General features: G+C 36.0%; 1 protein-coding gene across 1 annotated transcript; it reads right to left on the bottom strand.

Annotated features, from left to right (window-relative positions):
* Positions 1 to 5,946: 5,946 nt before the first annotated feature.
* LOC121251980 (probable glucan 1,3-alpha-glucosidase) lies at positions 5,947 to 11,247 on the bottom strand. The gene is given in 7 exon segments (XM_041151417.1): positions 5,947 to 6,351; positions 6,354 to 6,432; positions 6,738 to 6,944; positions 7,023 to 7,233; positions 7,946 to 8,081; positions 8,226 to 8,499; positions 9,569 to 11,247. Coding segments are annotated over 7 exon segments (2,781 nt in total). The 5' UTR covers positions 11,156 to 11,247; the 3' UTR covers positions 5,947 to 6,064.
* Positions 11,248 to 12,582: the final 1,335 nt, after the last annotated feature.

The raw sequence follows: 12,582 nt of genomic DNA, 5'->3' as shown, positions 1-12,582 counted from the left end.
TAGATATAAGTAGAACTTCTTCCTCAGCTGCAGCTGCATGCATGGGATCTCTCAGACCAGTCTAGCTATGAATGGATTAAGAAAAGTATTACTACAGATGTCAAAGAACGTACAAATTAACAGAATAAGTATATATAGGTTTTACTTGTTCAAGGAATCAAAGGGTCCATCATATATGTAACTTTTCTTCCGGAGTCAAAATGTGGAAACATGTATATATGATGACCATTATATATATTTATTGTACCTTGGAGCCCAAAAACTGATCAGGAAATTAATTAGATGTAAATATTACAGAGACATTATATATAGATCATCCTTTCCAATTCTTTGGCCATACTCGATTATCTAACTTGATTATTAATGCTCCTATATATCAATATACTTGTAGGGAGTACGTCTATATATATATATATATAGCTTGCTCTACATATATAAATATTGATTTTTACTTTTAAATCATGCACTTTGATTCTTATATATATATATGTGCTAGATAGATTAAAGAATAATACGTACATTGAGAAGCATAAAATTAATTATCTATCCTTTCAAAAGATCAGCTTGGCATGAACTCGGCAATCAATTTAATTACAGTACTACTTTATAGTATTACTTATAATACAGTTTTAAGTATTTTGAATTTGGTCTTTTTTATTACTGATTTTATTAAATTATTTATAGATGATCTATGAAAGAAGATGAAAATTTATATAGCTATATCACTACAAGGGAAAGACCTTTACCGGCGATTCATTCTCGCTGGGAAAACCCACAAAATCGCTGGCAAATACCTATCCCAGCGATTTTTAAATCGCTGCAAGTTCGCCGGTATTAAAGTCTCACTTTAGATCTACTCCAACGGAACACAAAAATCGCCGGCAAATATTCTTTTTACTGGCGAATTTTATTCGCCACAAATTAAACATTTAATCGCCGCAAAATAAGATACAAGACAGTTGTTAAACGTTGGGAAAAATTAATTGCGGCAATTAATTTCCCTCGCTAAAAGAGATAAAATCGCCGGAAATACTCTAGCCCAGCGATGTTTTATAATTGCTGTAATATAATTAACGGTATTGAAATAACAATTGCGGCGATTAAAGTTCGCCGGCATGCTCATAATACCAGCGATTTTAACATCACTATAATTGAGTTACACTTTTGCAGCGAACATAACATCACTGGGAGTAACTATATATAGGAAAGAAGCATGGTAGTGTCACATAGTACCTTTAATTAAACTTCCAAATTACATGAATTTAACATGACTTTTTAAATTACTTGAAACTTAATAATTACCAAATTTATGCATGGATATAATATATATATAATATTGAATAATAATATTTAAAGAAAATTATAATAAAAGAATAGAATTGATTAAGTAAATGCATGTTGAGGCCGTGGCTTAACAGAATTAAGCAAAAGAAGAAGGAAATTATATATATATATATATATATATATATATATATATATATAGGTAATAGATACATTATTAATTCGAATATGGAACAAGTATACATGATATGTTTTCATGGAAAAGTTGGACTGGCAAACTTAGATACGATCTCCTAGCAGCTTAATTTCATTAATTTGTTAATGCAGTAGTAGATATATATTCTATTTTGATGTTGACAATGCAGGCTAGGGTGGGAAGACGTCATTCTAGTGATCGAGGTTAACTCCAAGGAAGTGTATACCATTGAAAGTGGGGGTTTAAGAGAATGACCACAAAATTAAGTGGCGGGTCCATGCATGCATGCAGGCAGGCCAGCAGCCGATGCAGAGAATATTGTTAGGCTTAGATCAAATTGGCATGCATTTTGGCCCAGGCTGGTTCAGCTCCAGCAATTATTTTATAAGCCAATACCATTGCCGGCCTAAATGATCACGTGGACCAGCTAGCTGCATGCAGTATATACTACTACTGCAAGATCGATCGATGTACATTCTTCTAATGCTCTAAGCTCTAATTACAAGTGCATATATATATATATATATATATATATATATATATATATATATGTGTCTGTGTGTGTCATGTGTACCCATAGCTATATATATATATATATATATATATATATATACATATCTGAAGTCTGCAGCATGAAAGGTGGGTGGGAAGAGGAGGATGCTAGCTAGGCATTTAGAATAGGCATATAATTATATAAGTACCCCACAGCTCACTGCTAGCTTGGAGTTGTCTCGATCGATATATGGTGCGTCCCAGCAGCTTCTGGTTTGCTTCAGAGCTATATATACATATATATATATATATATATATATGATCACTGCATATATTTATGTAGTCATTGGCTTACGGAAGTTTATATGATCATGACGAAGTCCTTAATTCTTCTCTCACATGCACCAATCATTAATTAGTGATAATTACCAAACTAAGAAGTTTTGAAATCCGTGTCGACCTTCATCTTAAATGGAATTATTTTTTTTTTTTCTAAGCAAGCTTGCATCAATTATAAAATAATAATAATAATGATACAGAGTTTAGGGTGGATCATTTCCACTGTCAAGAAACAACAGACACCTAGATAATAAATCAGAGGGTATGCAACCAAAAACAAGATTGGTTGCTGACCATTGCGCTATAGAGTGCACACATCGATTTACAGATAGATGAATTTTTGCAAATTTCCAATACCTTTGAGAAGCAGAGATATGTTTGATGTCTTCAATGATGGGTTCAATGTTCCAGCGAGGGACAGTTTCTTTGTTATTAATGGCTTCTATTACCAGCTTCGAGTCATCTTCCAAGATTACCATTTCTTGTTGCCTTTGGAATGCCATTTTCGTGGCTAGAAGAGCTGCCTTAGCTTCAGCTACTAAGGGATTGGAAGTGAAGAGCTTTTCTGTTTGAATTTCCAAAATTTTTCCCTATTATCTCTGTAGACTACTAAGGCCACTGAGAAATAATCTCTGACAGCTGCATCAAATGAGAAGCTCTGGAAGTTTTCAGGAGGAGTCTGCTTCCAACTTTCTACCTATCTTGGTTTTCTTTCTTGCCATGCTGCTTTGTATTCTTGGTATATTCTGTTTAACTGGGTTGTTGTTGATTCAATAAAGAAGGAAGTGTGTTTGTGCAGTATTTCATTTCTTTGCTTCCAGATGAAGTCCAGGATTATCACAGCAAATAATTGGAAATGATGTGCTTCTTCTTCTCTCAATCCCAATTCTTTTGTTGGGAAAATGATCATTTTTATCCAGTCTGTTATGAATTGAATTGGCAAGGTTTCTAGCTTTAGTGGCCATAAGGTTTGATACCACAGAATTCTGGCAACTGGGCATTTTAAGAAAAGATGAAGTGGTGTTTCTTCTTCTTGGTTGCATAGGAGACATTCTTCAATTGGAATTTCTTGAATGGCTTCTTTGATTCTTGATCTGGTAGGTAGTATATTCCATTGAAGCTTCCAGAGCAATAGCTTATGTCGATCATGAATTTTCAATTTCCATATACTTTTGTAGATGTTCAAAGTGGGAAATTGTGAAACTGTCTCCTGATTGTTAATTACCATTTGGTAAGCGTTTTAACAGAGAATTCACCTGAGTTGCTTGGGATCCAAATTATTTTTTCTTGGCCCTGAGAAAAGGAAGGCAGGGATATTTTCTATATTTCAGTTATGCTTTCTTCGTCAAATAGCTCTTGCATTTTTTGAGTATTCCATGATCTGGGAACATGAAGCTTTCATTTTGTGTATATATATATATATATATATATATATGTATGTGTGTATGTAGGTATGTATATGTATATTGAAATTTGAGCACTCCTAATGGGTTATGTAAAATCCATATTTCTGTAAAATTTGAAGAAATAAGTCTAAAAGTCCTGTCCAACGGATGATGTATTTCATCTGTAATTTAATTCCAGTTTTGCTACAGTATTAGTATTGCTACATTGTACTGTTTACCATTGTATATCATTTTAACATCATTTCTCTCTCATTTGTGTACTTTCTTCTCTACTATTGAATTTCACTTTATTTCATTTTAACCCCTTTCAGCCCATCTGTTTATTTCACACGTCTTCCCTTCCTCACGGTTGGGGCATGCTCGTCTTCTATCAATCACAATTTGCTGCTTTTTATTTTTATTATATAATCTCTTCTTTTTATTTTTTGAATTAATTTATATTTTGATTTAGCTTATAAACTTGGATTAATTTAAAATAGAACATAATTATATGACATTGTATATGGAGAGATATTGTAAATATCAAAAGATATAAGTATGTCATTGCTAGTTAAGAAAAATATTTGAAATGAATAAAAAATATTAAAAAGTATAATATTTAAATGTTATGAAGAAAAAATAGATAAGTTGGTGTATGGCATATTGTAAAAGTCATTATATAAAATAGAAAAAATAGATTTTGGTGATGTATTTAATTAAAGGATAGGATGAAGAATACATGCATTGAGAGTGCTCTATATATAACACGCACGACCAAGATCACTAGCTTCTGGTTAATTTATACAAACTGATCAAGTACGTACGTACTTGACAAAAATAGATGTTGGTAGATATTAATTTATAAATAATATAGAAGATTTTTTTTATTTTTAGCAGCTTGAATAGTATTGTCACGATCTAATTAATCCCATTTTTTCCAACTTAAGATATATAGATGCCGAGCTTTGAAAGTACTTGCATGGGGAGGAGTGAAAATGGCCGGGGGTGTCAACATTAACACCAGTAGTAGTACTAGTACTGGAGGATGGACCTTAATTTTAATGATCATCAATATATATTATGGTGCATGCATGGCTATAGTACTTGTGCTCGTACTTGCAGATTTCATGACTGACAAAGTGATAAATTCATTTAGATATGATATGATATAAATATAAATGACACATGATTGTTAATTAACATTGGTGCTGATCATGATCAACACCCATTATGCAACATCAACATCATCATCACCAAAAAGGCTAATTAAGATCAGCTTAAACTATATATATATATATATATATATATATATATATATTAAGAGAGAATCTATTTGCAAGTTTTATTTTTTACACACCCAGTACATTTTTGATGACATGGAAGCTTAATTTCCACATAAGCTATGTTCCTTTCATTAAGAAATTGATCTTGTGAGTCAAGTCCAGGGTTTCTGGTTTGTTTTTTCCTGATCTATAGAGCAATTAATGGTTTGATTTTTAATTATTGGGAGATTTGACTAATTAAGGTTGTCAAACTTATTGCAACCATTGAATATATATATATATAAATATATATATATAATTTTTATCTAAGAATTTTTAGTTACAATTTATCAAGAAACTTTTATAGGAAGTCTTGAAATTAATGATGAGGCAAAACATTAGAAAGATGATGCAACTGATCAGAGCATATGATTAATGCGATTAACAATATTAGAGTCCCTTTAGAAAAATCAAACAATTGGAAATCAGAAGGAGTAGCAAGAGATACCAGATTTTTGTTAAAAGAGCTGGAAGAATAGAAGAAAAGTCAAGATACATCAATTACAAAATCGATGCGTGCATTCAATAGCGCAATAGACATATTCCAAAAATAAGTTCGAAAAAATCCCTATGATAGAAATACCGCCATGTTTATTAGATTTTCAAAGTGGGAAGGACCCTCCTTTAAGTACTAGAAATGGTTTGTAATATAATCTACTCTTGTACTAATGCTATTTTACAAATGAAGTCACTTTGGGAAAGGAAAAAAAACAATATTACTAGTAATTTTGACAAATGATCTTGAAGGACTGCTCGTCTCAAATTACCTGTTCCAAATTAAGGGGGGCTTTAATTTGATTCATATTTTTCAATGCTTCCTCAGGATCATATATAGATCGAGACGTAACAAGAGGCATTGCCGTAATTACGAGATTCCGTATAAATGTACTGTGTCGGGTAACTAAAAGATTTTGCATCTTTAAACATAGTCTGAGTTCCAGATTTCTCCACGTCCACTCAAATTGATGGAAAGAAATCTCGTAGACAATATGATCAATGATTGAAAGAAAAACAAAACAAAACAAAACTCAGTCTAGTCATCAAGGTTCTTACAAAATTTTTATGGTCCAGTTATCTGCAATCCGAACACCAGGCTTGCGGATGGTTACAGCAGCAGATTCGCGTCCCCATTGAAGCCACAGCGGCCCCAGTTCAATGTCAACCTTTCGATTTGTTGGCTCAATTACAGCACTCTTTGCCCCGTGAACATGTCCTAGCACTACAATTCTCTCGACAACAGATTCTGAAGAAAACTGAGATTTACCGGGGGAAGCGGGTGCCAGATTCATAGATGTCAGTTTGCCATCTGAGAACACAAAGCGGCGATGAATGTATGCCCCCGCTCAAATTCAAAGCTTTTGCCATCGTCGACATAGAGTTCACCTTCAGCTGCTTGGGAGCTATTAAGAGCTATCACCTAAGGTAGCCACACGAGAGATTAGCAATAAGAATTCTTTTCCAAGCCAAATGAGCAGTAACAGTTCTGCTATTAATGAAGGTAGCAGTTTATGATGAAGAAGTTCGCAATATCAGCTGCTGTCACTAGAAGAAATTATGCTGAAACTGGCTTATGCTTCCTAACCCATTTAATGGCAAGACTTGTTAATAAATTAAAGCAATTATGTATTACAAGGTCAAAATCATGGAACGTATTCATGCCGATTTTGAGTGTTATATAATAGCTTATATGGGTTGTATCATGTATGGGCATCAAATACATACCAGAGTATATGGATCATTCACCATCTGTGTGGAGCTTCGCCGAAACCGGTCTTTCCTCGGTATGATGGCTCCAGCCCTTTGAAAGGCAGGAACACTGTCTTCTGAGACCCCCAGCTTGTGGGTCAAACCTCCCTTATAAGCAGTTCCAGTTCTCAGATCAAACCAGGATTGTCCCCCAGGCAAATACACTGATGCATGCTTAGCGCGCTGAGAAGATATCCAATAGTTTAAATTGGTTGATCAAAAAAATTACAACAGAGGTGACAAATGGGAACTCCACAGTACCTCGGTATAAATCCCTTGAACCAGAATACTGCTACCAACCATAAAAGCTTCATCATTGCTGAAAGTAGCTTCCTCAGAAGGGAACTCCATCCACAATGGACGCACAACAGGAACGCCACTAGTGTTGGCCTCTCTGAATAATGTGTAGAAATAAGGCAGCAACATGTAGCGGACATGTATGGCATCTCTGATAAGTTCCGTATTTCTCTCTCTGCAGTGATGTAAGAGACCATGGATTTTCCATATCAATAACAGTCACTAGGATGGCTGGAACTGGAACTGATGCATACAAGTAAATGGATACCCACATTGGGATATTTTTAGCGTTAGCAACTGCAAACATTTAAAATGTGGTTTTTAAATGTCTTTTGATGGATTCCATTCAACACAAAACTTGGGCACGGCATACCTCACACAAGCTTGCTCAATTCAATTTGAGCCTGCATAATACCCATAACCCAACGTTGAGCAGGATTATTTTTCTAGTTATTATATGCTAAGATCCACCTTACCTGAAAATTTCTCCCTGCAGTCTTTAAATAATATTTACAATCATATTTTCCCCGATAAGTAAGCATAACGGAAGAAATCTTATGAATGATCAAACATGTAGCAAAATATAGAATGTCATAAAATGCCATCAAACCAATGGCACAGGCCTCTATTGGGTGGGATGGATCATGCTTCTGATTTCCCCATTTACCGGCAAATAAAATATACATGCTAATAACACTAATTTGGTTGGAATATTGGATAACTTCTTTTCTTGAGCCTTTTTTTTTTTTGGAACCCGGGGGGGGGGGGGGGGGGGGGGGGGACTAGTCTTGAAAAGCATCCTAGAAAACAGAAAAAATAATTTTTCCTGTGTCTTGGATAAGTAAAAGAAAAAGGAAAGTGTAATTTGACAAAATAGGACATCCTACCCAAATAGCCATGGTTCACGTCTTTTCGTGTCATGATGGGCATGCCCCCTGAAGAAAGGATAATAAGCACCTAGCTGATACCAGCGAACCAATAATTCAGGCTCAGGATTGCCAAAAAACCCACCCACATCCGCACCTGCAGAAAAACATAACCATAACAACTATCACCACGTGTAAAAAAAATAAAATCAGAAGCTTCACCCTCCAGCTTGCTCTCACAGGCAAGGAGGTTCCATGAAAGCAAAAGCTTATTTTCTTTAGACTAATAAATAACACTTACCAGAGAATGACATTCCAGTAAGACCGAGTGTTAAAACCATTGGGACTGAAACCCTTAGATGATCCCAATCCGCTGAATTGTCTCCTGTCCAAATTGCTCCATACCTTTGACTTCCAGCAAACAACGCTCTTGACAAAACAAAAGGCCTATCCTTCCCTTCTCCACGTTTTACAAGCCCTTCAGCTGTTGCCATGTGGAAGTAGTACCCATAGGCATTATGTAGCTCCCGGTGTTCAAAACCTCCAAAATGTAAAGAATCTCTCGGCATTGTCAACTGGTCATAATATTTTTTTTTTTTTGGTTAAGTTACTGGTCAATACTAAATAGTCAAGGCATTACTTTCAGAATTTCTTGAGGGGAATAATTATCTATATTCTCTTCTCTTTATTGGTCCCACTTTATCAAATTTCTCTAATGACCTCATATTTATTTAGATCATCCATATTCAACACCATTGAAGTTCAAAATCTTCTAGCATCACTAAGACTCTGTAACATAAATTCAGGTTTCTAACTTCAGATTCCTCTTAATAAGCAGTAATGATGAAATTAAAAAATCTTGGAACAGGCCCGACTTGTTAATGAGTGACACAATTTGTGTTTCAAAAAGAAAATCTTTATTCAACTATCATAAACAGGGTGATAAACTACAAATCCCTCCCCTCAAAATAGATTTGAGCTTATAAATGGCTCACATTTAATGAAACAAAATAAACATAATAACTTCCTAAAATGCCCCTAGTTAGGTGAAGAAGGGGGGGCTCAAATTTGGAAGAAAAATATGCTCAGATTTCAATTGGGGTGTTAAAAAAAAAATTCCAAACTAGCCAACTGAAACCTCACTGGACTGATCAGTTCTAGCTGGTTTTATCACAAACCAGTTTGATGGTCAGGTCCAATAACTAAAAGGCATTGATTTGACATTGCAGCCTATTTTTCTATGTTCTTCAAAAAGCCACCAAACATCATTATAGGAAGTGCAAACTTACAGCTGCCTGGCTTAGAAAATAAGTAGATTTAATAAGTTTTAGCATGAATGCAATATGAGTGCTACATAAGCTGGTCACATTTATTTGATTTCACAAAAACTTCTATTACTCTTTTTTTTATATGTAAAAACAAAAGCTCTATTATTTCAGCTGTTTTCTAATAAAAATCTTGATTACGTATAAAAAAAGCTCCGTTATTTCAGAAAGAGAAAAATGAAAAACAACAGGGAACCCATGCACATGTCTGCATTGCATTACTTCATCAGTAATTCAACTACAAAAAATGAAAAACATGCACACAGGTATAAAACAATAGCATGGAACATGTAGGAACACAAAAAGAGAAGTAACGTACCTCAGGACCATTAAAAACAGAAGGCTCGTTCATATCATTCCAGATGTAGAGCGAGGGAGTTGAACCAACATAATTCTCAAGAGAGAACCTGTCAGCCCACCATGACCTAATCTCCGGACTCAACATATCCAGGTACGACGAAGAACCAGGCCAGCACCAGCCATCAAAATCATTCCCATGGGCATCCTTAACATAATACCCCTTCTGCGTGGCCTCCTTGTGCACATGATACGAGTCGTCCCTCTTAATATGAGGATCCACAATCGTAACCATATGCCTTCCCTTGGTGGCCAACTTCCTCTGCATCTCCTCCGGATGCGGGAAAAGCGTACTGTCCCAAGTAAAATACCTCTTTCCATCCGTGTGCTCGATATCGAGCCACAAAACATCGTAAGGAATGTTGTGCTCATCAAACTTGGAATCCACATGATCAACGTCCTCCTCATCCCTATAATTCCATCTACATTGGTGATACGCTGTCGCGAACAGTTGTGGCATAGCGGGCATGCCAGTCACACTCGTATACTGTCTCACAACATCCTTGGGCCCCGGACCAACAAAAAAGAATGTATCCACTATTCCTGCCTCACTCATCCAAAACGTATCGATCCTATTCTTCTCAGACGGCAGCGTAATCCCCGAATCGGCATCCCACCCCGCTCCCATCACATCAATCTGCATCTCCGCTGCATTCAACCAGAAAAATCCGGAAGTCCCGCGTTGCTTCCCGTGCGAAATCATGAATGGAATCGACCCGTAAATCCCAAATGGAGAATCGTGAATGTACTCGAACACGTCTAAGTTAAACAACCTATAAGGTTCGGAATACTCGACCCCGGGGCCTCTTGTCGGCTTCAGAGCGAGGCTCGTAGCATGCTCTGGGATCCCGTACACAAAATCCGCGCCGTAAAACGACACATCGAAGCTAATAGACTGGGGGCCGTACGGCCTCGAGTCGGTATGCCCTCGAAATTTCTCTTCCCATTCCTCACCTTCTCTCTTCGTTCTCAATTGCTCGAAATCAAAAAATCCATGGGAGTTCAAGGAAATCACACGATTACCGTTACCCTTCTCACGCACGTAAACCTCAAACGGGTCGTGCCGGAGAACCGCCTCGTATCCGTCAGATATGTACACGATCGACGAAGGCTCAGAATCCCCTTTGATCTTCTCCGTCGAGACCCTCTGGAGCCAGAGCTTCGTGTTAGAGAATTCGGGGACGATCACATCGGGGACCTCGAAGCGCTTCTTAGGTGGACCGAGGGAGGGGTCCTCGTCGATCTTGAGACGTAGGATGCCATCCTGGTACACGGAGAGAGTGAGAACCAAGGGCTGGATTTGGTCATGGTCTTTCACATTATCTTGATTCTTGGGAAGGAGCTTGGCGGTGAGCTCACCGTAGGAAATGGAGACGTGGCGGGCGATGAGGGAGCAGGATCCGGGCTTACGGGACCTGGCGCGCTTGCAGAAAGGGGTCTGGTTACAGTTTCTGAACTCGTCTCTCTTCCAGGAGAGGACTGAGCAGAGGTGAAGACCCAAGAGGAGAAGGATAAGGAAGAGATTAAGGTTTCTCATATGGGGTCTCATGGGTGAATTGGCATGTATTAGTACATAGAAATTGAGAAAAATGGAACCCTAGAAATGGAGAAAGAGGAAGAAGAAGAAGAAGAAGAAGAAGAGGAAATGGAAGCAGTGGAAGCAGACTGGAGTAACAATAGGATGGGCCGTGTGTTCTTTTCGGCAGGGTTTTGGTCACAATTGGGCTGGACCGAAAGAAGGCTGAGCCGAGCCTACCAAATTTCAAGAACCTTAACAGCGTAACCATCCCATTTTAGCAGGTGATGGATGACCTTTGACATTTGGTCATTAAGTTTTTCACATTTTTTTTACAGTAAAATTCACTATTTTATAAAGATTTTGTACAAGATTTGTATATTTGAAATTTATATATATCATTTCTATGACGAAAAATGTGAGGTTTACATAGAAATTTTATATAAAAATATATATATAAATTGACGTGATTTAATATAATATATTAAATTTATTTTATAATAAAAAAATTAATAATTTGATTGATCATATTAAACTTTGTCAGTATGTAATTTTTTTTAATAAAATTTCTGAGTAGACAATGCTACAATTTTTTCAATTTATACGCATTGGAGTAAATTTTTATTTAATTTTTAATTTTTATCTCAACTCATCTCATCTATAAAAGCAAACAAAGCCTAAAACTCTTAGGTACCATTTAGATAGAGAGTTGAGATTAAAATTAAAAGTTAAATAAAATATTATTAAAATATTATTTTTTAATATTATTATTGTTTTGAAATTTTAAAAATTTAAATTATTTATTATATTTTATGTGAAAATTAAAAAAAAAATTATAATAATGAAATTAGATAAACACTTCTTATATCCAAACCGAACTTAGAACCCTCAAAAGTATTTTAAATATTTGGGAACGGTTCAACCTCTTGGGATAGTAATCCGAAATATATCAACCTATATTTTGTATCATGAAAACTGTTGTAACGAAAAATATTAGAAACCGTTTAATTTACCCTATAGCATATCAATGATTGGTAAAAAAAAAATTATAAAAAATTACTTAAATTAACATAATTTAAACCACTAAAGTGTCAGCTTAGTTGATACGAGTTAATATTTCATGGCTTCAAAGTCATGAATTCGAATCAGGACATAAGTTGAAACTACATGTAGTAGTAAAGCCTGACCTTTGAGTCATGAAATGAGCTTTGGACCAGCTGAATACTTTAGAAGTGTTGTGGTGACGAACTCGCCCTTGGAGCAATAGCTATAGCTCAAACCGGACATTCCATAACAGGGAGGGGCTCCTATGGTCATGTCGAGGGAGGATTGCTACTCTGGTCGCCCCCGCCTCCTCTTTTGCGAAGCAAAAAAAAAAACGTAATCTAACATGTACAGCTCCATCTTGAGGACTTGTTCAAAACAAAAAAACAAATGATATCATAAATCAAACCCAACCA

The sequence above is a fragment of the Juglans microcarpa x Juglans regia genome, chromosome 2S (assembly GCF_004785595.1).
Source record: "Juglans microcarpa x Juglans regia isolate MS1-56 chromosome 2S, Jm3101_v1.0, whole genome shotgun sequence".
NCBI classification, from domain to species: Eukaryota; Viridiplantae; Streptophyta; class Magnoliopsida; order Fagales; family Juglandaceae; genus Juglans; species Juglans microcarpa x Juglans regia.
The sequence above is the reverse complement of the archived record's forward strand: the minus strand, read 5'-3'. Positions and strand labels throughout refer to the sequence as shown.